Genomic DNA, 22596 nt, shown 5'->3' with positions numbered 1-22596 from the left:
GTGTCCCACAAGATGATGATGGCATTTGTTAAGCGCTTACTATGTGCGAAGCACTATTCTAAGCACTGGGGGTGGGGGAATTCAAGGTGATCAGATGTCCCACATGGGGCTCACAGTCTTAATCCCCATTTTACAGATGAGGTAACTGAGGCACAGAGAAGTTAAATGGCTTGCCCAAGGTCACACAGCTGACAAGTGGTGGAACTGGGATTCGAACCCATGACCTCTGACTCCCAAGCCTATGCTCTTTCCACTGAGCCATGCTGCTTTGGTCTTAATCCCCATTTTACAGATGAGGTAACTGAGGCACAGGGAAGTTAAATGACTTGCCCAAGGCCAAACAGCAGACAAATTAGAACCCACAACCTTCTGAGTCCCAGGCCTGGGCTCTATCCACTATGCCATGCAGCTTCCCCAATGCTTTGGTGAGTGTTTTGGGGGAGAGGTTCAGAATTTTCTATTAGCAATGTCTCTGCTGCACAGAATTGCAGGCTGGAGAATGTGCTACCCTGAGCTTCCAGGATGGGAGAAATTGCTGACTTTCCTCCCTGGTTACACAAAATCTGGACATGGTTCTTTGAGATCTGGGTGCACTTGCCTATACCCAAGGTTGGCGCCATTTAGAGAGGAAGAGGTTAGCGTCAGTTCACATGACCCATCTCCTCTCATGTCAGCTCCAAGACATAGCTCAAAAGGAGGCCTATGGCTAGTGCAGTTCAGGGAATGAAGTCTTGTGGCCACTCAATCCAAATGGCTCCAGGGAGATTCCCACAGCTGGTAGAGAGCACAAGCAGAATTCATCCGGGTCTGTGTTAAAGTTAAATGAAAACAAGTGCTGGAAGCATTTAATGTATGCACCTTACCTGATTGTGACTTCCACCCCAATGCCCCCTAGATTTTTAAATAGGCAAACTGGTGATAGGAAATCTTTTCAATGCATTAGATATTTTCATTTTGGAAACATGAGTATTATTGGAAATTTTTGAAAGACCTAAAGCAAGGCTAAAGGGATTATTGCTCAATGCTAATAAAGTTTCAGTTGAGTTCACAAGGACCTCAGTTAATGATTGCTTGACTACACTAGGAGCAAATAAAGTTAAGCACTTTTAATGGTTGCCCGGAACTTAGATCTACTCCTCCTCCCTGACCAAATGTATCCAGAACCCCCTGTTCATTTCAGAGGAGACTAAGTCTCTAAAGACAAAGTTGGACCCTGTGCTGAAAGACTTGTTGTTAAAAGCACCTTGAATTGTAAGCACAGAGTCCTTCACATTGTGCATGTCTGGGGACTCATCAGGAGACTGTGTAAGTTTTAAGTGGCTTCCCCTAAAGACTGGAGAATACACGATTTTGGCTTATTGTTCCTTAACGTGTTCTTTTAATTAAGGATTTATAGAATATACACGAGACAGCATCTTCTCAATTCTATTTGCCCTTCCCCTTGTCAGTTTAAAAAATACTCTCCCTGATTTACAATTCATCCATAAAGTACGTCATCCTACTCCTAGTAGTAGGACATTTCTTTTCCAAAACAAAGGAGGCTGATTGATGATTTTGCAATTTTTTCTCCACATTCAAAATCTAAACCAGTTACAGTTATTCCCCAAATGATTTTCACTGTGCAGAGAAAGCAGCAGCAGTGGCTTCATGTGAAGGCCTTCAGAGAACTTTCCATTCCTCGATCAGTGGTAGTTATTGAGTGCTTACTGTGTGTAGAGTACTGTGCTTAGTGCTTGAGAGAATACAGTACAACAGAGTTTGTCGACACATTCCCTTCCAACAAGGAGCTTACAGTCTAGAAGTGGAGACGTTCACAACATAGAAAAGCAGCGTGGCCTAGTGGAAAAAGCATGGGACTGGGAGTCAGAGGACCTGGGTTCTATTCCCAGCTCTGCCGTGTGTCTGCCGTGTGAGCATGTGCAAGTCACTTAACTTCTCTGTAACTGCTCTGTGCCTCAGTTCCCTCATCTGTAAAATGGGGATTCAATCCTACTCCCTCCTACTTGATAATAATAATAATTATGGTACTTGTTTATTCATTCATTCAATCATATTTATTGAGTGCTTACCATGTGCAGAGCACCGTACTAAGCCCTTGGAAAGTACAATTTGGAAACATATAGAGTCTCTACCCAAAAACAGGATCACAGTCTAGAAGGGGGAGACAGATAGCAAAACAGTCATTCATTCATTCATTCATCCAATCATATTTATTGAGTGCTTACTGTGTGCAGAGCACTGTACTAAGCGCTTGGGAAGTACAAGTTGGCAACATATAGAGACGGTCACTACCCAACAGTGGGTTCACAGTCTAGAAGAACAGGCACAGTCTAGAAGAACAGGCACAGTCTAGAAGAACGGGCACAGTCTAGAAAAACAGAGCAAGTAGACAGGTTTCAATACCATCAAAATAAATAGAATTATAGATATATCATCATCAATCGTATTTATTGAGCGCTTACTGTGTGCAGAGCACTGTACTAAGTGCTTGGGAAGTACAAGTTGGCAACATATAGAGACAGTCCCTACCCAACAGTGGGCTCACAGTCTAATAGAATAATGGCATTTATTAAGCGCTTACTATGTGCAAAGCACTGTTCTAAGCACTGGGGAGGTTACAAGGTGATCACGTTGCCCCACAGGGGGCTCACAGTCTTCATCCCCATTTTGCAGATGAGGTAACTGAGGCCCAGAGAAGTTAAGTGACTTGCCCAAGGTCACACAGCTGACAAGTGGCGGAGCCGGGATTTGTACCCATGACCTCTGACTCCAAAGCCCAGGCTCTTTCCACTGAGCCACGCTGCCATTAGTAAAATAGAGTAATAAATATGTACAAATATACACAAGTGCTGTGGGGAGGGGAAAGGGGTGGCAGAGGGAGGGAGTGGGAGCGATGGGGAGGGGAGGAGGAGAAGAGGATAAGGGGGGGGTTCAGCCTGGGAAGGCCTTCTGGAGGAGGTGAGCTCTCAGTTGGGCTTTGAAGGGAGGAAGAGAGCTAGTTTGGCAGATGTGTGGAGGGAGGGCATTCCAGGCCAGAGGTAGGACGTGGGCCAGGGGTCGACGGCGGGCCAGGCAAGAACGAGGTACAGTGAGGAGGTTAGTGGCAGAGGAGCAGAGTGTGCAGGCTGGGCTGGAGAAGGAGAGAAGGAGAGAAGGGAGATGAGGTAGGAAGGGGCAAGGTAATGAAGAGCTTGGAAACCAATAGTGAGGAGTTTTTGCTTCATGTGAAGGTTGATTGGCAACCACTGGAGATTTTTGAGGAGGGGAGTGACATGCTCAGAGTAGAAACTTGTTAAGCGCTTACTATATGCCAAACACTGTTCTAAGTGCTAGGGTAGATATAAGTTCATCAGGTTGGACACAGTCCCTGTCCCACATTTTATAGATGAGGTAACTCAGACCCAGAGAAGTTAAATGGCTTGCCCAAGGTCTAACAGCAGACAGGTGGTGGAATCAGGATTAGAACCCAGGTCCTTCTGACTCCTAGGCACGTGCTCTAGTGGGACAGGGACTGTGTCCAACTTGATTAACCTGTTTCCACTGCAGCACTTAGAACTGTACTTGGCACATAGTAAGCACTTAACAAGTATCTTAGTTATTATGATCATCATTCCTATTATAATCACAACTAAGGATATTGCATGTCTATTTCCTGGGGTCCTATGGACCTCCCAAATGCCTGACATCCTACATGGAGGATGTAAGCATGAATTACATTGTTTTCTTGCATTTTCTTAAAAAGAAAAAACTACACATTTTGTTGCTTTTTGACTTACTGTGACTAGTACATGTCATGCTTGGAAAAATATCAGTTACAGGTGAGTGGTTTGCATAATGGATGAACCAGCATGAGCATCCAGCAACTGTATTTTTTATATTTCTAAGATATTTACAGAAAGACTAATCCGTCTTTCTTTTTTTGAAGCGGCAACATCGCCTAGCTCATCTAAGCTAGGACCAGTGGAATTGACCATAATAGTTACTGTTCCAGTTTGCCTCTTGTCTGTAGCTGCAATGCTCACCATATACACATGCCAAGGCCGCCACTGCTCCTATAAGAAGAAAAAAAGACAAAATATTGAGGAACCCCTTTCTGAATGCAACTTAGTAAATGCCGGGAAAACCCTTAAAGATCTTATCTATGATATGACTACATCTGGATCTGGATCTGGTATGTATTCACACCTAAATAAGCAAAAAGACTTTCTTTTGACAAATAAGGAAATGGAAAGTTCCAGTTCCTGCTGTTAACTTTCCTAAATGCATCTAACTGTGAAACTACTTTCAGTTGCAGAAGTATTTCTAATGAAGTTATCAGCAAGAAAGTGCCATACAATAAAAGAAGTTATGTCTCTGTCATCACGTGACTTATGTCTTCAGGCTCTCATTTTACATTATTTCAGGGATTTCTCAACATATTCCTGAAAGTAGGAGGAAGCGGCATTGACCCAATTTGGAAAATGAGACTTAGCTTGTGTGTGCTACGATGGCATCTTGCAATCATAAGTGATTGATTGTGTCTAAGGCTTCTTGGAATAACTGTAGTAGTTGTGGTACTTGTCTGGCATCCCGAGAGACTTGTGTAAGCAGCCAGAACTGAAAACAACATTAATCCTTGAAGCAGAAAGGCAGGGAGCCAAGGTGGACATCCAGGTCTGTTTTGCCCTTTGCTTCTCCTCTGTCCCCAAGAACAGTCCGAAGGGATTTGTCACGGCAGTTGTACCCTTGGCTCCTTCTTAAACGTACCCTTGTGGATCTCAGCCATTCTCGCTGTGAGTCCTACAATTTTGGGAGGGAGTTTCAGGAAGAAACTCCTGAAACGCTTAAGCGCTTAACTCCTTAAGCACTTAGTACAGTGCTCTGCACGTAGTAAGCGCTCAATAAATACGATTGATGAAGAAGCTAGCCTCACTCCTCCCTCTCTCTTCACCTACTTCCATCTCGAAACCTCATAGACTTCCTAAATCTCTCCTGAAGCCATTTTTGTAATGGTACTTGTGAAGGGCTTGCTATGTATCAAGCACTGTTCTAAGCACTGAGGTAAATACGAATTTATCAAGTTGTACACAGTCCCCGTTCCACACTGGGCTCACAGTCTAAATTAGAGGGAGGGAGGATTTAATTCCCATTTTACAGATGAGGTAACTCAAGCACAGTGAAGTTAAGTGACTTGTCCAAGGTCATGCAACAAGCGATTGGTGGAGCAGGAATTAGAACCCAGGTTCTTTGGCTCCCAGGCCCATGCCGTTTCCATTCAATTGATTGGATTTGGTTTGGTGTCGGCCCAGTTGGGGTTTACGGCTTGAGGTCTGGGGATGCTGGGACTGACTGGAGCCCATTTTGGACCAGAAAAGTTGTTAATAATTTGTTCCCATAAATAAAACTGGGGCAAATACAGAGGTCTGGCAGGGATTTCCTTTTCCTAAATAGGACAGGTTTGTTTTAACCCCACAGGGATTCTGCTCTCTTTACTTTATAAAATAATCTGCTATGGGTTTTTTTTTAAGGCGAGAAGAGAGTTGGCTTTATAGGTCAAGACCACAAGGTTGGCTCTCCAGGAAACAGAAATTTAAGTTTAATGGGGACTATTTATTCTCCTTGAATCTATATTCTCGGCTTTCTGCTTATTGTTCGTCATTCTTAGAAATCCCCCAAGCAGAGGCTGTCATTGGATGTCAGGTCTGTTCTTTGCACCGTTCAAACCACAGTCACCTAGGGGAGGATTCATTCTGAAGCTAGAAGTCTGCTAATTTGAATCAACGGTTCAGTTTGGCAAGGGTGTGGCTTGAAACACATTTGCTAGAAGAAAGGAAGTGGGAGTGAAGTCCCTTTAGTTTTAACCACTAAAATTTTTTTGTGCCTATTGCCAAAAGTAGTTACTTTAAAAAAATTCCTTTTCAAAGCTTCTGTTCCCAAAGGATCCACTGCAGCTTTGCCTTCAGTTGGTTGTGGTCCTAGGTAATGATTGCTCAACAAACACCATTGATTGATTGATAGAAGCTACAGCATGTTATTAGAAACAAACCCAGAGGAGGAAAAAAAGAGCCTTTCTTTTTAGCATTTTTTCATCATCTTACATATCTGACTTTCCAATACTTGGTGGATGGTAATGATGGTGTGGCTTCAGATTTTGCTTAAAGGCACCCAGTGTGATTCTGCTGCTGGAGTTTGTGACTAATTTTAGAACCCGATTATTTAATAATAATAATAATAATAATAATAATGGCATTTATTAAGTGCTTACTATGTGCAAAGCACTGTTCTAAGCACTGGGGAGGTTACAAGGTGATCAGGTTGTCCCACGTGGGGCTCACAGTCTTAATCCCCATTTTCCAGATGATGGAACTGAGGCAAGAAACGTGAAGTGACTTGCCCAAAGTCACACAGCTGACAATTGGCGGAGCCGGGATTTGAACCCGTGACCTCTGACTCCAAAACCCGGGCTCTTTCCACTGAACCACGCTACTGAACAGTCACTGTTTCTAAGGAGGATGAACTCATACAGAACAGCCAAGCCCAGGAAAAGGAAGTAGATTGGTGGCTGTACCAAGAATTAATAAGTCAGTGGCTTCTCTTTCTCCTGAGTGAGAATTCAGGATCCTAAATCCATGAGTTCTGGGGTCCCATCAGGAGCAGAGTGGTCATGTTCAGGACACCATAGCAGCCATTCTGGAATGAACCCCCCTTCTCTTAACAAATTGGGGCATTATTAACAGGGCTGTGTCCGAAAGCAAATGGGCTTTGGGATTCTTTCTTCCAGGGCAAATGGCCATTTCATAGCTGGATCCTGCTGTGAGTTGGAAATTGAGGCCTTTCTTGACCTTCATGTTCTGGTGCTTCTAATGATGCTCTCTTGCACTTACAGAGCTCTTTTCATTTCTCAAAGTCTTCCATGGAAGCTCTGTCCCATCATCATTTAAACTCTGTAATGCTTTCAGGCATGAAGTCTATAAACAGGCTAAATTACACAAATGTTGCTTCCGTAGTTTGCTCGTTTTACCTTTTTGGTCTGAGAATGTTAAAGTTGTGGGGTTGGGACCAGAACTGAAAGGCCTATAGGAAGCACTCTGTCAGAGCAGGTGAAGTGATGAAATCTGGAACTGAGGACTGTCAGGGAGGAGTCCTTACTGCATTTGTAAAGGGCAATTGATGTTTTGTAACCTGCAATTCATTTTTAATTTCAGCAAGGTTCCAGAATCCCTAAATGGTAAAGTTACCATTAACTCCCCTTTGACAGTGAGCTCCTTGTGGGCAGGGAGCCTGAGTTTTGTTTCAGTTATGAATTCCCAAACACTTGGCACAGCTCTTTGACCTCAGTAGATACCCAATAATCAGTCAGTCATATCTACTGAGGACATTCTGTGTGACAAAAACTGTACTAAGCACTTGGGAAAACACAGTATAGCAGAGTTGGGAGACATGTTCCCTGCCCACAACAAGCTTACAGTGTAGAGGGGGAAACAAACATTAACATAAATAAATAAATTAAAGTACAGGTAGGTACATAAGCGCTGTGGGATTCAGGGAGAGATAAATAAAGGGTACAAATCCAAGTGCAAGGACAATGCAGAAGGGAGTAGGAAAAGAGGAAATGAGGGCCTAGTCTGGGAAGGCCTGATTGAGTATAGAATAAACTCTCTGATAATGATAAGCAGATCCGCTGAAGTCGCAACTTTAGAGCCATGTGAAGTGTCTCAATTCACTGATGGCTCCTTCCAAGTCATGGAAGTTCATTCATTCATTCATTCAATCGTATTTATTGAGCGCTTACTGTGTGCAGAGCACTGTACTAAGCGCTTGGGAAGTACAAGTTGGCAACATATAGACGGGACCTACCCAACAGTGGGCTCAAAGTTTAATTCTCTTTAGGCTTAGCTTAATTGTTCACCTTTTTAGTATTTAAATCTGGATCTTTGAGGCTAAGAAGAGAATAAAAGGGAACTGCCCCTCCTGCTCATCTTCCCACACCTGCCCATTGATGCCCTCTTGGCAGGGGCTGGGTGGGGAGATGGGAGTGGGGGCTTAAAGATTCTGCAGAATCTTATGTAGTATTTGCATTGAGCTGTTCACATTTTTAATGTCGCACTGAACTTGTTCTTTGCAGTTCATTCTTTGAGTTTAGCTCATTTTCTAGAATTAGGAGCCTCCCTTTTCTAATATCCAGGACAACAGCAAGATCATTTTTGTTAGTACCTGAAGGGTTGTTCTTAAATTAGGAGGAATGATGGTGACATTTTGAAGAAAGCTGTTGCTCTTCTGATTATCGAACAGAGGATTTTAAGAAATGAAATGAGCAATGGGGGAATTTGTGTTACAGCATCGGTATGGTTGGAGCAGGCTTCCGAGAGACAAAATGACAGGCGAAGGGTTTTCTGGATATTTCCAGTTTGTAAAACTGTCTTCTCTTTGGATTTCAGAAGGGACATTATGAGAATGGACTGTGTCTTGAGTGTCCATTTTCTAGACTGTAAGTTCATCCTCTAGACTGTAAGCTTGTTGTGGTTAAGGAATGTGTCTGTTATATTGCTATATTGTACTCTCTCAAAAGCTTAATACAGTGCTTTGCACACAGTAAGTGCTCAATAAATACAATTGAGTGAATGAATGAATTCTAGTAAACAACATTCTAGAAAATGGATCATGTAAGGACATTTTCTTATCCTAGAATTATGGCCATCTCAATGCCTTTAAAGATTACCCATGTTCATTTATTGCTATCCTCAATGATAGTGTGTGGGGTTTCTTTTTGTTAGGTTTACCTCTCTTGGTCCAGAGAACAATTGCACGTACAATCGTCCTTCAAGAGATAGTGGGAAAAGGCCGGTTTGGCGAAGTGTGGCATGGGAGGTGGTGTGGGGAAGATGTGGCTGTGAAAATCTTTTCTTCAAGAGATGAAAGATCTTGGTTTCGGGAGGCAGAAATCTATCAGACGGTTATGCTGCGACATGAAAACATCCTTGGCTTTATTGCTGCTGATAACAAAGGTATTTAATTTCAAGCAACTTTTAGTCTTATGGATAAAAATGTCCAGTGCATTTTCAGGAGAAAATAAAAAAAGAAATCTCTGGATTTTCATGCAGAGAAAATATGCTTGATTTATGTCTATGCATGTCAGTGGATCTTTTTTAAAAAAACCTCCTGAGCACAGACATCTATGATGTCAAATGGTCATCATCATCATAACCATCATTACGGTCAGTCCTCAATTACTCTTCTAACATTGTTATTTCTGTTTGTTGACATGGTTTCTTATTGCTTGTCTGGTTCTTTGTATCAGTCCTCCGCTTGCATTGGGAACTCCATGTGGGACAGAGCTCTGTCTGATCTAATTACCCTGTATCCACCCTAGCATTTGGCTTGATGCCCAGCACATAGTATGTATCTAGGAAACACTATAACCAACCAATTTCCCTAGGTGCTGGAAATTACAGTGAAAGTATGTCATTGCCTCTACCCACTGAACTCATGCAATTTAGTGCTTGAGGAGTCAGAGAAAATACATTGACAAATTATATAGTAAAATAAAAACAAAAAGCAAAACAAAAGGAATAACATAAGGAAAGAAATAAATATTCAAATCAAGTGGCCATGGTGATAGTAGTTCACACTTTGAGATCTGGCTTCAGCCCTCGAAAAGTGGGCAGTGATGTCTCACAGAAGTTGAAAAAATTCTGTACGACAATTTCCTATTTTGGTTGAAATTCTGAAAGCCCACAAGCATGCATCTATGGGATCTAAATTAGACTTCCATCTCTTGACTGTATCAATGTAGCCACCTTGTTAAAAACACTATTAAGATGGTAACCCATAGATATGAGCCTGGGGAGATGATGCGTCTTATCTGGCCTCTGCAGCTAATTCCACAATCCAAAATTGGGTCACTGGGAAACCTCATTTGGAAAAAGGAAAATGATCGGACCGTTTTTGGAATAGTAGTGGTGTTTTAGTCACAGCCATGATCTCTATGTGTGGGATGATGATGTAGAGGAGCAGTGTGTCTTAGAGGCAAAAGCACAGTCTTGGGAGTTAGAGGGAGTGGGTTCTGATTCCGGCTCAGCCACTTGTCTGCTGTGTGACTCTGGGCAATTCACTTCTCTGTGCCTCAGTTCCCTCACCTGTAAAATGGGATTAATACTCTGAGCCCCACGTGGGACAACCTGATTACCTTGTGTCTATCCCAGCACTTAGAACAGTGTGTGGCACATAGTAAGTGCTTAACAAATACCATTATTATTATTATTTCTATGTAACATTGGTTGCACTTTTCTTCCCTTCAGCTCAAAATACTTTGCAGGAGAATTTACAAAGGTAAACTATATTTCATTCATTAAAGGCTGAAATAGTAGCTGAGTTTCTCCTGCAAGTTGGATTCGATGCCGTCTTTGATATAATGGTAGACTGTGAGCCCACTGTTGGGTAGGGACCATCTCTATATGTTGCCAACTTGTACTTCCCAAGTGCTTAGTACAGTGCTCTGCACACAGTAAGCACTCAATAAATACAATTGAATGAATGAATGAATAACAATTATTCCATGATTCCTCCAAGCATCCTGCTGCTACTGTAGGGAGAGAGACCACTGGACTGGATTCACTATTGTTCTGACCCAGCAGTGGTATTCTTATTATTATTATTCCTCTAGAACTTAAGCTCCTTGTGGGCAGGGAGTATGTCTACAAATTCTGTTGCACTGTACTCTCCCCAGTACTTAGTACAATGGTCTTTCAAAAACCTCCAATGGCTACCGATCAATCTCCGCATCAGGCAGAAACTCCTCACCCTGGGCTTCAAGGCTGTCCATCACCTCGCCCCCTCCTACCTCACCTCCCTTCTCTCCTTTTACTGCCCAGCCCGCACCCTCCGCTCCTCCACCACTAATCTCCTCACTGTACCTCGCTCTCGCCTGTCCCGCCATCGACCCCCGGCCCACGTCATCCCCCGGGCCTGGAATGCCCTCCCTCTGCCCATCCGCCAAGCTAGCTCTCTTCCTCCCTTCAAGGCCCTGCTGAGAGCTCACCTCCTCCAGGAGGCCTTCCCAGACTGAGCCCCTTCTTTCCTCTCCCCCTCTTCCCCCTCTCCATCCCCCCGTCTTACCTCCTTCCCTTCCCCACAGCACCTGTATATATGTATATATGGTTGTACATATTTATTACTCTATTTATTTATTTATTTATTTATTTTACTTGTACATTTCTATCCTACTTATTTTATTTTGTTGGTATGTTTGGTTCTGTTCTCTGTCTCCCCCTTTTAGACTGTGAGCCCACTGTTGGGTAGGGACTGTCTCTATGTGATGCCAATTTGTACTTCCCAAGCGCTTAGTACAGTGCTCTGCACATAGTAAGTGCTCAATAAATACGATTGATTGATTGATTGATTCACACAGTAAACACTCAATATATAACGCATATTGATTGATTGATAATTATCTTCCCAAGTGTTAATAATAAATGATGATGGTATGTTTGTACGTATTTATTACTCTATTTATTTATTTATTTTATTTGTACATATTTATTCTATTTATTTTATTTTGTTAATACGTTTTGTTTTGTTCTCTGTCTCCCCCTTCTAGACTGTGAACCCACTGTTGGGTAGGGACCATCTCTATATGTTGCCAACTTGTACTTCCCAAGCGCTTAGTACAGTGCTCTGCACACAGTAAGCACTCAATTAATATGATTGAATGAATGAATGTGCAAAGCACTGTTCTAAGCACTGGGGTAGATGCAAGGTAATCAGGTTGTCCCACGTGATGCTCAGTTTTAATTATTATTATTATTCTTATTGTTATTAATCCCCATTTTACAGATGATGTTACTAAGACATGGAGAAATTAAGTGTCTTGCCCAAAGTGACATCGTTGATAAGTGGTGGAGCCAAGATTAGAACCCATGACCTCTGACTCCCAAGCCCATGGTCTCTCCACTACACTATACTAATGAGATTTTATTTTCTTGACAGATAATGGAACTTGGACTCAACTGTGGCTCGTATCTGAATATCATGAACAGGGCTCACTATTTGACTACTTAAGCAGAAACACCGTGACCGTAGATGGGATGATTAAATTGGCGCTCTCTGTAGCCAGTGGCCTCGCCCACCTACATATGGAAATAGTTGGTACACAAGGTATTTATTTCTCTTTGCACATGTTTGACTGAAAACATAAGTTGACATGTTATTGATACCCTTCCGGATCAAATTGATCAAAAAATCAAATTTAAGCTTAGTGTTTTTAAGTTGTCACAGGTATACCCATCATGCATGGAAAGAAATGGGGAGAAGGGGAAGAGGAGCATGGAAGAAAGAGAAGGAAAAAATAGGATCTTCCTTTCAGATTTCTGTTCTGTAATTTAAAGATACAAAGACCAGTAATAGCCCAGAGAGAGGAAAGTTGGGTTTTTTTGCAAAGTGACCCAATTCTCCTACAATCTAGAGGTTACATCTTTGCCAGTACCTTTGTTTAAGAAACTTGTGTTGCAGTGGGTTGTCTGACTCCACAGGCCTGCGACAAGCCATTTCTTCTGATGCCGGGTCATGCTGTATCCAACAGGCTTGTGTTGCTGAAAGAAAATTCCCTTATTCCTTTAGAGTGGTCCTCGATAAAATATGGGTTGAAAAAATACTAAAAGGCAGAATTTGAGTGTACTGGAGCTGGAGGATACAGGATCACAGCAGCCCATTTAGGAATGACAAAGTTAAAAATAGTGTACAACTTGGAGACTAAATTGGAGCCTGCCAAAGGATGTCTTCTCCAAAGAAACCTTATTTGTTCTTTAAGGTTGAGTTTCCATAGATATTCCCATTGGTGCTAAATAGAGATATGTGTCTGTCAAAATAAAATGTTCTTTTGAGGAAGTTGGGATAGTGAGTTCTCTTCCCAGTGTCTATTCTGGAATTCTTTTTTAATTGCTCACTCTAGAGACAGAGGAAATGTTTTCCAATGAGAAAAGCATTAATGTGTCTTCTTTTTTGTTTCCTAGGTAAACCGGCAATTGCACACCGTGATCTAAAATCAAAAAATATACTTGTGAAGAAATGTGAAACCTGTGCCATAGCAGACTTGGGCTTGGCTGTGAAGCACGATTCAATACTGAACAGTATCGATATCCCTCAGAACCCAAGAGTAGGGACGAAAAGGTCAGTAAGCCAAATGTTCTTTAGGGAGGGAACCAAGAACGCAATTTCCACAAATATACCTTTGTGGTTTCCAATTCTCCATTTCCCACAATTCTGGGAAGCCCACCTTTGGACTGAGCCACGGTGAGATAAGCAGAGGGCGTGAGGTTAGAGTGGGCATGGGTGAAACCCAAATCAACCCCTTTGTTCTGCATCTCAACCAGAAAACACCACAGCCCGGCAGACATAGTCTTTATAGCATCACTGGTATAGGAGAAGTGTAGGAAGCAATACCAAAACTGTTGTAGACTGCTGATAGATTTTCCAAAAGCAGTTGGCATCACCAGCTCACTTGGGTTCTGGCAGTTGTCAAGCAAATATGCTGCCTGAGACATTCAACAAGATCCCCTAGCTACTCCATCATGGTACGCTTGTTTGAGTCAGAAGGAGGAGCAGTGTGTCCAGTGGAAAGAGCACAGGCCTGAAAGTTGGAGGATCTTGTTCTAATTCTGGCTCTGCTTATCTGGCAGGGGATATACCATAGTCACTTATAGGTGGTATACCTGAGGTGAGACTCAACCATTGCACTTGGGATGTGTTGACGTATGCGATTTCCCCAAATGCGGGAAACTTAACTGCCTAATTTATGGTAGTGGAGGACTGCGTTTGTGCTCTCCCCCTGTGTCTTTTTTTTATGAGAAGTTGCATGGCTTAGTGGAAATAGCATGGGCTTGGGTGTCAGAAGGCGTGGGTTCTAAACCCGGCTCCACCACTTGGCAGCTGTGTGACTTTGGGCCAGTCACTTCACTTCTCTGTGCTTCAGTTACTCCATCTGTAAAATGGAGATTAATCAATCAATCAATCATCATATTTATTGAGCGCTTACTTTGTGCAGAGCACTGTACTAAGCGCTTGGGAAGTACAAGTTGGCCACATATAGAGACAGTCCCTATCCAACAGTGGGCTCACAGTCTAGAAGGGGGAGACAGAGAACAAAACCAAACATACTAACAAAGTAAAATAAATAGAATAGATATGTACAAGTTAAATAAATAGAGTAATAAGACTGTGAGCCCCATGTTGGACAAGCTGATTACCTTGTTTCTCCCCCAGCTCTTAGAACAGTACTTGGCACATAGTAAGCGCTTAACAGAGACCATCATTATTATTAGTATGTGCTTGCTGTGTGACCTTGAAAAGCGTCACTTAACTTCTCTGCGCTTCAGTTACCTCATCTGTAAAATGGGGATTCCAAACCTGTTCTCCCTACTTAGATTGTGAGCACTGTGTGGCACAGGGACTGTGTCTGACCTGATTATCTTGTATCTTCCCCAGCACTTAGATCAGTGCTGGACACATAGTAAGCACTTAACAATTATTATTATTGTTATAGTTATTAATACTAGATCTGAGTCTGTCCCTAATGCCATCAAAGTCAGGCAGGGCTGGGGGTAAAATTGATCCTCTGTTGCCATGCTTGCGAATGGGACATGGGCATGCATGGAAACTGGAAGCAGAGAACTCTTCTGATCCATCAGGAAACCCAATAGATACGAGCTACGTGGAAAATCCTAAAGGCAGTCAGTCTGCCAGGAACTGCTGTATGTTTAGGACCGTGCTCTATGTCAGTCTTTCCGATGACAGTTTTGATAGAAACTGATGCAAGGTAGTCTGATGTGTCTAGCAGAAAGCCTGTGCTTTTGTACAGGTGAGACAAAAGACGTGAGCATTAGCGGAAGACAGAGATCAATCAATCCTATTGAGTGCAGAGCACTATTCCATGTAGTAGTAACAGTATTTATTAAGTGCTTATAGGGTGCAGCACAGTGTACTAAGCGCTGAGGTAATATTCAGAGGTGGGTATTACACACCGTCCCTGTGCTTGGGGAAGTACAATAAAACTCAAAGACATGCTGTCTACCCTCAAGTTTATAATTGAAATTAGAGATTCAGAGACAGGGCCCAATAGATTATAAACTCCTGGAGAGCAGAGATTGTGTCTACCAACTCTGTTGTATTGCACTCTCCCAAGCGTTTAGTGCAGTGCTTGGCACACAGTAAGATTTGAATAGATACCATTTATAGATAGATTGATTAATTAAGACCCTTTCTTTGCCCTGCTGCTGCCACTCCACTCAGCTCCTTGGAAGGAGAAGGCAGAAGGCTGGTGGCGATGCATCTCCCTTCAGAGATATTTCACTTCATCCTCTCCTCTGGAAGACAGAGCTGTTTTTATGGGCAGGAGGGTTAATGCTGGGGTAAGGGGAGAAAGCATACCTTGTCATCTTCCCTTCAGCCCTCCTATACCTTAACCCTCTCAGCTAATCACTGCCTGGGACCGTCTCCTTGGCAAACAAAGCACCGGAAACAGCAGTCTAAATGGTGATGAGGTCAATTTTATGTAGACTGAATAGATTCTGTATAGATACTGTTTCAAATGAATTTCAGGAGGCCAGCCTTAAGTCCACTTGGGGAAATTTTCAAAATCTGCACTTGCTTTTGAAGGTATATGGCTCCGGAAATACTTGATGAAACAATGAACACTAGCATCTTCGAATCCTTCAAGCGTGCAGACATATATTCTGTTGGACTGGTGTACTGGGAGATAGCCCGGCGATGTTCAGTTGGAGGTAATTTTATGAGAATTTTATAATTTTAATTTTTTTTCTTTCCCTGAACTCTTCCCCCTTCTAGAAAATAAAGGGTGCTTTGGAGATTTTGAACTCTTTGGTAGCCCGCCGTAAACCAGTAGTGTGTGTTACTTGCTGACCAGGGGATTTACCTTTGGTTGTTTGATTACCTTAAACCTTGCAGCGAGCAACAACTCAGGGTTGAATTATTTATGCTTTTAAATTACTTTGTAAAATGATATATTACATAAAAATAAGATTTCAGCACTCACTTTTTCAAAAGGAAAGTAATTTTCTTTGTTATGAAGAGAACTAGGGATTGGTGTAATAGAAACATTTCAGGCTGTGATTTAGTCTGTTCTTTTCTATTTTTGCCTTTATTACTTTCTAGGCTACAGTATTCGGGGAACACTTTGGAGACATGATTTTAGCACAGGCATTGAAGCACCATCACTGCAGGACTGGTCCCTCCCTATATCACTGGTTTCAGACCTACCAGACTTAGTTTTTAATGCTCCCAGTCCCAAATCCCAAAAAGGATTTGCTCTGGCTTGTCCATTGAAAAAAGAGAATTAAAAGGATGAAAAAGTAAAGCAAAGAATTGTGGTAATATGAATGTGCACTTACTTGCTTCAGCCGCATTCACTGACACACTGACTGTTATGTGTGATTTCTGAATTAGAATAGTGGTGTTTGTTAGAGCGTTCTACATGCCAAGCACTGTACTGAGCACTGGGGTAGATGCGAGGCAATTAGGTTGGACCCAAACTGCCTCTATGGCCTAGGAATGCCCAGCTTAATATATTCGGATGAAACATGAGCTCCTTAGTTAAACGGTGTGTGTGTGTGTGTGTGTGTGTGTGTGTGTGTGTGTGTGTGTGTGTGTGTGTGTGTGTGTGTTTTAGCAGGTGGTTGTAATTTACAGTATGTTATGGAACTTTAATATATCATACTCCAGAAAGCAGCATTATGGCATTAAAGAAGCTTGCAATGGATCCATGAAGTAGCAGATTGAACACAGTTCTCGGAGTCATAAGGACCTGGGTTCTAATCCGTCTCTGCCACATGTCTGCTGTGTGACCTTGAGCAAATCACTTCATTTCTCTGGGCCACAGTTACCTCATCTGTAAAATGAGGATTAAGACTGTGAGCCCTGTGTGAAACAGGGACTGTGTGCCTGATTAGCTTGTATCCACCCCAGCACTTAGAGCAGTGCTTGGAATCAAGTAAGCGCTTAACAAGGTCCATAATTATTACATGCCTACATGGGGGTAATAAGGAACTTGGGGGCAGGCATAAGTAGACACCTCCTCTCCTGCAGCTGATGTGCAACAGCGGAGGCTGCCTTCCAGCAGCTCAGCATTCCTTTCTTTCCCTCACCAGTCACTTTGCTCCAAGCCCAGAAACAGCTTGGAACCGGGTAAGAGAGTGGTGAGGTGGAAGTAAAGGAACTTCTGCTCCTCAAAACTCCCTTCCGCACTTCGAGAACTTTCCTGGGGCTCCCTGATGAGGCCTCGGTCCGGCCCTGGCCTGGATGCTGACATTCAAAATCGCTAATTTCTTAAGTAGAACTAAACATGTTTAGGAGAAAACTACCTAATCAGGGTTCCAGTTCCATACCCCCGGTACCATTTTAAATCTGATCTGCTAGATAATTCTTCAAAATATGGACCTAGTTTTTCCATGAATTTTCCCTGGGTAATGAAGTCAGAATAATAATAACAATAGTAGTTATGATAATGATGATATTTGTTAAGTACTTGTTATATGTGAAGCACTGTACTAAGTGCTGGGGTAGATTCAAGATAGGCAAGTCAGACCCAGTACCTGTCCCACAGAGCACATGGCTGTAAGCTTCTTGAGGACAGGGATCCCATCTACCAACTCTGTGTATTGTATTGAATTCCCATTTTATAGTTGAGAAAACTGAGGCACAGAGAAGTTAAGTGACCTATCTAAGTTCACAGAGCAGGGATCAGAAGCAGTATGGCTCAGTGGAAAGAGCCCGGGCTTTGGAGTCAGAGGTCATGGGTTCAAATCCTGGCTCTGCCAATTGCCAGCTGTGTGACTTTGGACAGGTCACTTAACTTCTCTGTGCCTCTGTTACCTCATATGTAAAATGGGGATTAAGACTGTGAGCCCCCCGTGGGACAACCTTATCACCTTGTAACCTCTCCAGCACTTAGAACAGTGCTTTGCACATTGTAAGTGCTTAGTAAATGCCATCATTATTTTATTATTTATTTATTATCAGAACCCAGGTTCCTCTGACGCCCATACCTCTGCTCTTTCCATTAAGCCATGCTACTCCCCATGGTAAGAAAGATAGGTTTGGATGGTTGTTCAACACTTCTCCCTAGCATCCGGAGGAAAGGTTATATATTATGGTGAAATATATATGTCTCCCACAGTGTCCAATGCAGATCTCCTAATTGATAGAAATTGGGTATACTTTCTGCAGTACATAATAGTTTTTCATAGAAATCAGAACCATTCCTCATTTACTGTGCCTTGTATATCAAATTCATTGATTTTTCCGTGATTCCTGATTTTACCCTGTAAATCTCTTATAGGGAACATTGAGGAGTACCAGTTGCCATTTTACGATATGGTGCCTTCAGACCCCTCAGTAGAGGAAATGAGGAAAATTGTTTGTGAACAGAAATTTAGACCAAACATTCCCAATCAATGGCAAAGCTGTGAGGTAAGATTTTGGTGGGCTTTTTTTTTCTTTTTTTTTTCACGAATACCCAAACCAAAGGAAGACTCCAGAGTTCATTCTGTTCATTTCTTGGCCTCTGGGCAAGTTTCCACAAGAATCCTTCCACACCCTTAGGTGTTAGTCTTTCCTAAAGCTCCAAAAGGAGATTGCCCCCAGCAATCCATGCTTTTGTATGCCCCACTTCCCCTCAAAGAGCCTAGTAAAGGGCTCTGCACACAGTAGGTGCTCAGTAAATATTCTTGATGGTGGTGATGATAAGTTAATAATAGCATCTGGAGACCCTCAAGTTCTCTATAGCCAATTCTTACTTTCCATGGGCAAGTTTGACCTATCCATTGGTTTATTGGACAGCAGACTCGGGCTCAACTCCTTCAACAATCCTACTTTCCCTCCCCGCATCCCTACTCCTGAATCTGCCATTGGAACTGTTCCATGGTGGAAAAAAAAAGCCTTGGGGAAGAAACCACAGTAGTGGAGGTGGAGAAGTTTGCTCAGCTTTCAGGAGGAGACAAATTTTATTCTGGAGATCTAGTGAAGGTAGCAAGTGGCCCTCAAGACCTTAATTTGATGTTGTTGTGAGGGAGTGAGTAAGCACAAAGAATAGAAATCTGAGTCTAATTAAAACACCTCATTTTAGCCAGTGGCTGGAAATGTTTTTCACCAGATATTGAGAAGTGTTGAAATGGGCTGATTAGCATTTGATCCCCTCTCCCTTTCCCTTTTCTACCCTCTGGGGAGTGAAAGTAAAGTGTCTCTGAGGAGGAGGAAGAGGTGGATTAATGGAATTTGTTGAGCTGGATGTAAAGCACTGTACTCAGTGCTTGAGAAAGTCCATCAAAAGCATAAGCATACCGTTTCCCTCTGTAGACAGTAAGCGCTCAATAAACACAATTGAATGAATAGATTGCAAGCTTCTTGTGGGCAGGAATTGTTCATTTCTACCAACTCTGTTGTACTGTACTGTATTTCCCAAGCCCTGAATACAGTGCTCTGCACACAGTAAGTGCTCAGTAAATGCCACTGATTGATTGATTGATTAGTTGATAAGACATTCCCTGCCCACAGTGAACTTACATGCCAACAGGGGAGATAGACGAAAAATAATATTTCCAGATGGAGTAATTAGAATAAATGATTGAGACTGTACAATTGGTTTTACATATATATCATGAGGTTGAGGAAGGACGTGAGGTGGCTGTCAGGAGTTTATCAAGGAAGCTTTGTGGGAGGAGGGGGGATTTCATGAAGGTTTTGGACCACAGAGAGGGTGTAAGAAGAAATGAGAATGAGATAGTGTTAGGAGTTAGCTTGGGATAAAGAGTGAGGGAGTAGTTGGTGAGAAAAGGCGACCAAAAAGTATGATGGGAGAGCAGTTTTTGCTTGATGCAGAGGGAAACGGCAAGCTAGTGAAGAGTTCTGAAAGGCAATGTGAAGGTATTCTATGCAGTAGTGTGTAGTGGAGATTGAAGAGAAGAGAGGCTGGAGGCTGGAGACCAGCGAAGAAGTTGATAAATAATCTAGCTCTGATATGAGAAACAGTGAGGCTTAGTGGATAGAGCATGGGCCAGGAGTCCGAAGGACCTGGGTTCCAATTCCAGCTCCACCACTTGTCTGCTGTGTGACCGGTAAGTCACTTAAAGTCTCTCTGCCTCAGTTATCACATCTGTAAAATGGAGATAGAGACTGTGAGCCCCATGTGGGATAGGGGATGTGTCCAGTCTGATTTGATTGTAATTACCCCAGCGCTTAGAATAGCACTTGACACATAGTAAGCACTTAGCAAATACCATCATTATTATATGACAAGACCTTAGTCCATGGTGGTAGCTTGAAGTTCAGGGGCAGAGGTGTGGAATGAGTAGATCCAGGAAATGTTGCTTTGGGATAGCTGGCAGGATATAATAGTAGTATTTATTGAGCACCTGCTGAGTGCAGAGCACTGTACTAGGTGCTTAAGAGGTACCCCAGAAGCAAAGACCACAGTTGCTGTCCTAAAGAAGTTTGAATCTAACAAATCGAAGGTTCCTGTAGCCAAAATAAGGTATGCACCAATTCAAATATTTTATACAAACTTAAAGGTACCAGCTAGGCAGGTAACCAGTTGTTCATCTCCCTAGTGTTTAGATAACTGGTTTTCTACTTTTGGTTTTCTCCCTCCCCACCTCCCTTCCCCGCACCCTCCCTTTCCCTTTCTCTCTTTCTCTCCCCGTCCTCTTCCTCTTTAAGGCACTCCGAGTAATGGGCAGGATAATGCGGGAGTGTTGGTTTGCAAATGGAGCAGCTCGCCTGACAGCCCTGCGTATAAAGAAAACCATTTCTCAGCTTGGTGTACAGGAAGACTCCAAAGTCTGAAGGGAGTTAAAAAGGAATCTCTCTCTCTCTCTCTTTCTCTCTCTGTGTGTCTTTGATTTGATTTTGTGTGTTTGTATGACGTTTTTGCTTTGTTGTTTTTCCTTTGCTCTACCTCAAGATATACAGTATTTAAGTGCCCAAAACTCAGCACTGAAAAGTAACTCTAAAGTTGACCGCTGGTGGGGGCAGCTCTGGGCTATTTTTTTAAGATATCTCTTGTCTTGTTTTGAGAAGCAACACTGACTGGGTTTTGATCTATTTAGATAGAAAAAGGGTTAGAAAAATAGCAAAAATGAGCCAGGAAAACATACAACAGAAGACGAGCTATATTTTATTAAAAGCTTTTTATTCTACTTGAAACAAAACAGATCACTGATGAATTGTCATGCTCAAAAGAAATGTTTGTTCTCCATACAAAATATAAGGACCAAATCCATTACACATAAGAAAAGTTCCCTTAAATTTTGTACAATAGGGAATCAGTATGTTTTTATACACAGAATGAATCTGTTTAGATGTATTGTATCTGCTATCTAGTAACCACACCAACAAGAATAGAATATTTCACAGAGATGGTACTGAGGTACTGAACCCCAATAAATCCTTTTGAGGTTTTCTAGTTGGCATTTTCCACTTAGGCAGGGCCATCACTATGAAACTGTACACTTCCAGCAAATGGAAAATGTTCCTTTAAAACAGGGGTGGGAAATGGCCTTTGACAGACTATAAACACAAATCAATGTTTAATCTTGTCTGTGAAGATGGGAGTCAGCTCAGTGACTGAGATGTTTCTGAAGAAATGTTTTGGTCCCTGTAATTCAGGAAGACTGAGGACTGTCTTTGGGTGGTATAGGTGCGTGGGGACCGCTAATCACCCTGAGTCACAGAACTGCTCCATTAGTGATACTGTGGTAATACTTCTTGGACAATCTCCAAGAGGCAAATGGATGATGTGGCCTGACCTGTATGTTTCATCCTCCTACTGCTTCTCTACCTGGAACTGGAGAGGGCATTTCCAAGAAGGCAGAACTGGAAACCTGACATCAGAAAGCCTGTTGTCCTTCAGTCAGGAAGCTTTAACCTGAAAACCACTTCTCAAGGTGGCTGGACACACCAGTTTGAAACGTGTTTTGAAGAAATGTGTCCTAGGGCAGCACAAATCCTGTGGCTCTGTCTGATGATCTAGATGTGATCTACTAGGAAATTGTTGAGGTGTGGAAAATCACTACATTTGAAAATCACTACATTGTCTCATGGTACAGGCCTGGGATATCTCTAGAAAGAAAGTCTTAATCTTCTACTTTGGTGTAATCCCTGAAAAATCTGATGGAAAAAAAAAAACATTTCTTTTCGGACTTCCATCGTCTAGCACACGGCACAGAATATGTTAGACTTAGTAACAGAATGAACAGGTTAAGACCTTCTTAATTTTTTTTTTTTGGCTGTAGATGTGGTCTTAGGGTTTCATCATTCAAAAATCTCAGTTTTGGAGGTAATTCAGCCATTTAAATATACATTGGATGAAAGATTCCAATAAGAGATCTCAGAAACATTCATTCATTCAGTCTTATTTATTGAGTGCTTACAGTGTGCAGAGCACTGTACTAAGCACTTGAGAGTACTACATAATGATAATAACAATAATAATAATAATGTCATTTGTTAAGCACTTACTATGTGCAGAGCACTCTTCTAAGCACTGGGGGTGGGGGATACAAGGTGATCAAGTTGTCCCATGTGGGGCTCACAGTCTTAATCCCCATTTTACAG

General features: G+C 42.3%; 1 protein-coding gene and 1 non-coding gene across 3 annotated transcripts in view; both read left to right on the top strand.

Annotated features, from left to right (window-relative positions):
• ACVR1C (activin A receptor type 1C) overlaps positions 1-22383 on the top strand; it is a 32313-nt gene extending 9930 nt beyond the window's left edge. The window contains exons 2-8 of one of the 2 annotated variants that reach the window (XM_038751384.1): positions 3926-4171; positions 8754-8984; positions 11965-12132; positions 12987-13143; positions 15628-15752; positions 18326-18456; positions 20701-22383. In XM_038751384.1, the coding sequence (XP_038607312.1) occupies positions 3926-4171; positions 8754-8984; positions 11965-12132; positions 12987-13143; positions 15628-15752; positions 18326-18456; positions 20701-20826 (1184 nt within the window). In that variant the 3' untranslated portion in view covers positions 20827-22383. The remainder of the gene's footprint in view (positions 1-3925; positions 4172-8753; positions 8985-11964; positions 12133-12986; positions 13144-15627; positions 15753-18325; positions 18457-20700) is intronic. The other variant, XM_038751385.1, reaches the window with a different exon arrangement.
• LOC119932755 lies at positions 13638-13803 on the top strand. The gene has a single exon (XR_005452490.1). It is a non-coding gene; the product is annotated as a U1 spliceosomal RNA (small nuclear RNA).
• Positions 22384-22596: the final 213 nt, after the last annotated feature.

The sequence above is a fragment of the Tachyglossus aculeatus genome, chromosome 9, assembly GCF_015852505.1.
Source record: "Tachyglossus aculeatus isolate mTacAcu1 chromosome 9, mTacAcu1.pri, whole genome shotgun sequence".
NCBI classification, from domain to species: domain Eukaryota; kingdom Metazoa; phylum Chordata; class Mammalia; order Monotremata; family Tachyglossidae; genus Tachyglossus; species Tachyglossus aculeatus.
The sequence above is the reverse complement of the archived record's forward strand: the minus strand, read 5'-3'. Positions and strand labels throughout refer to the sequence as shown.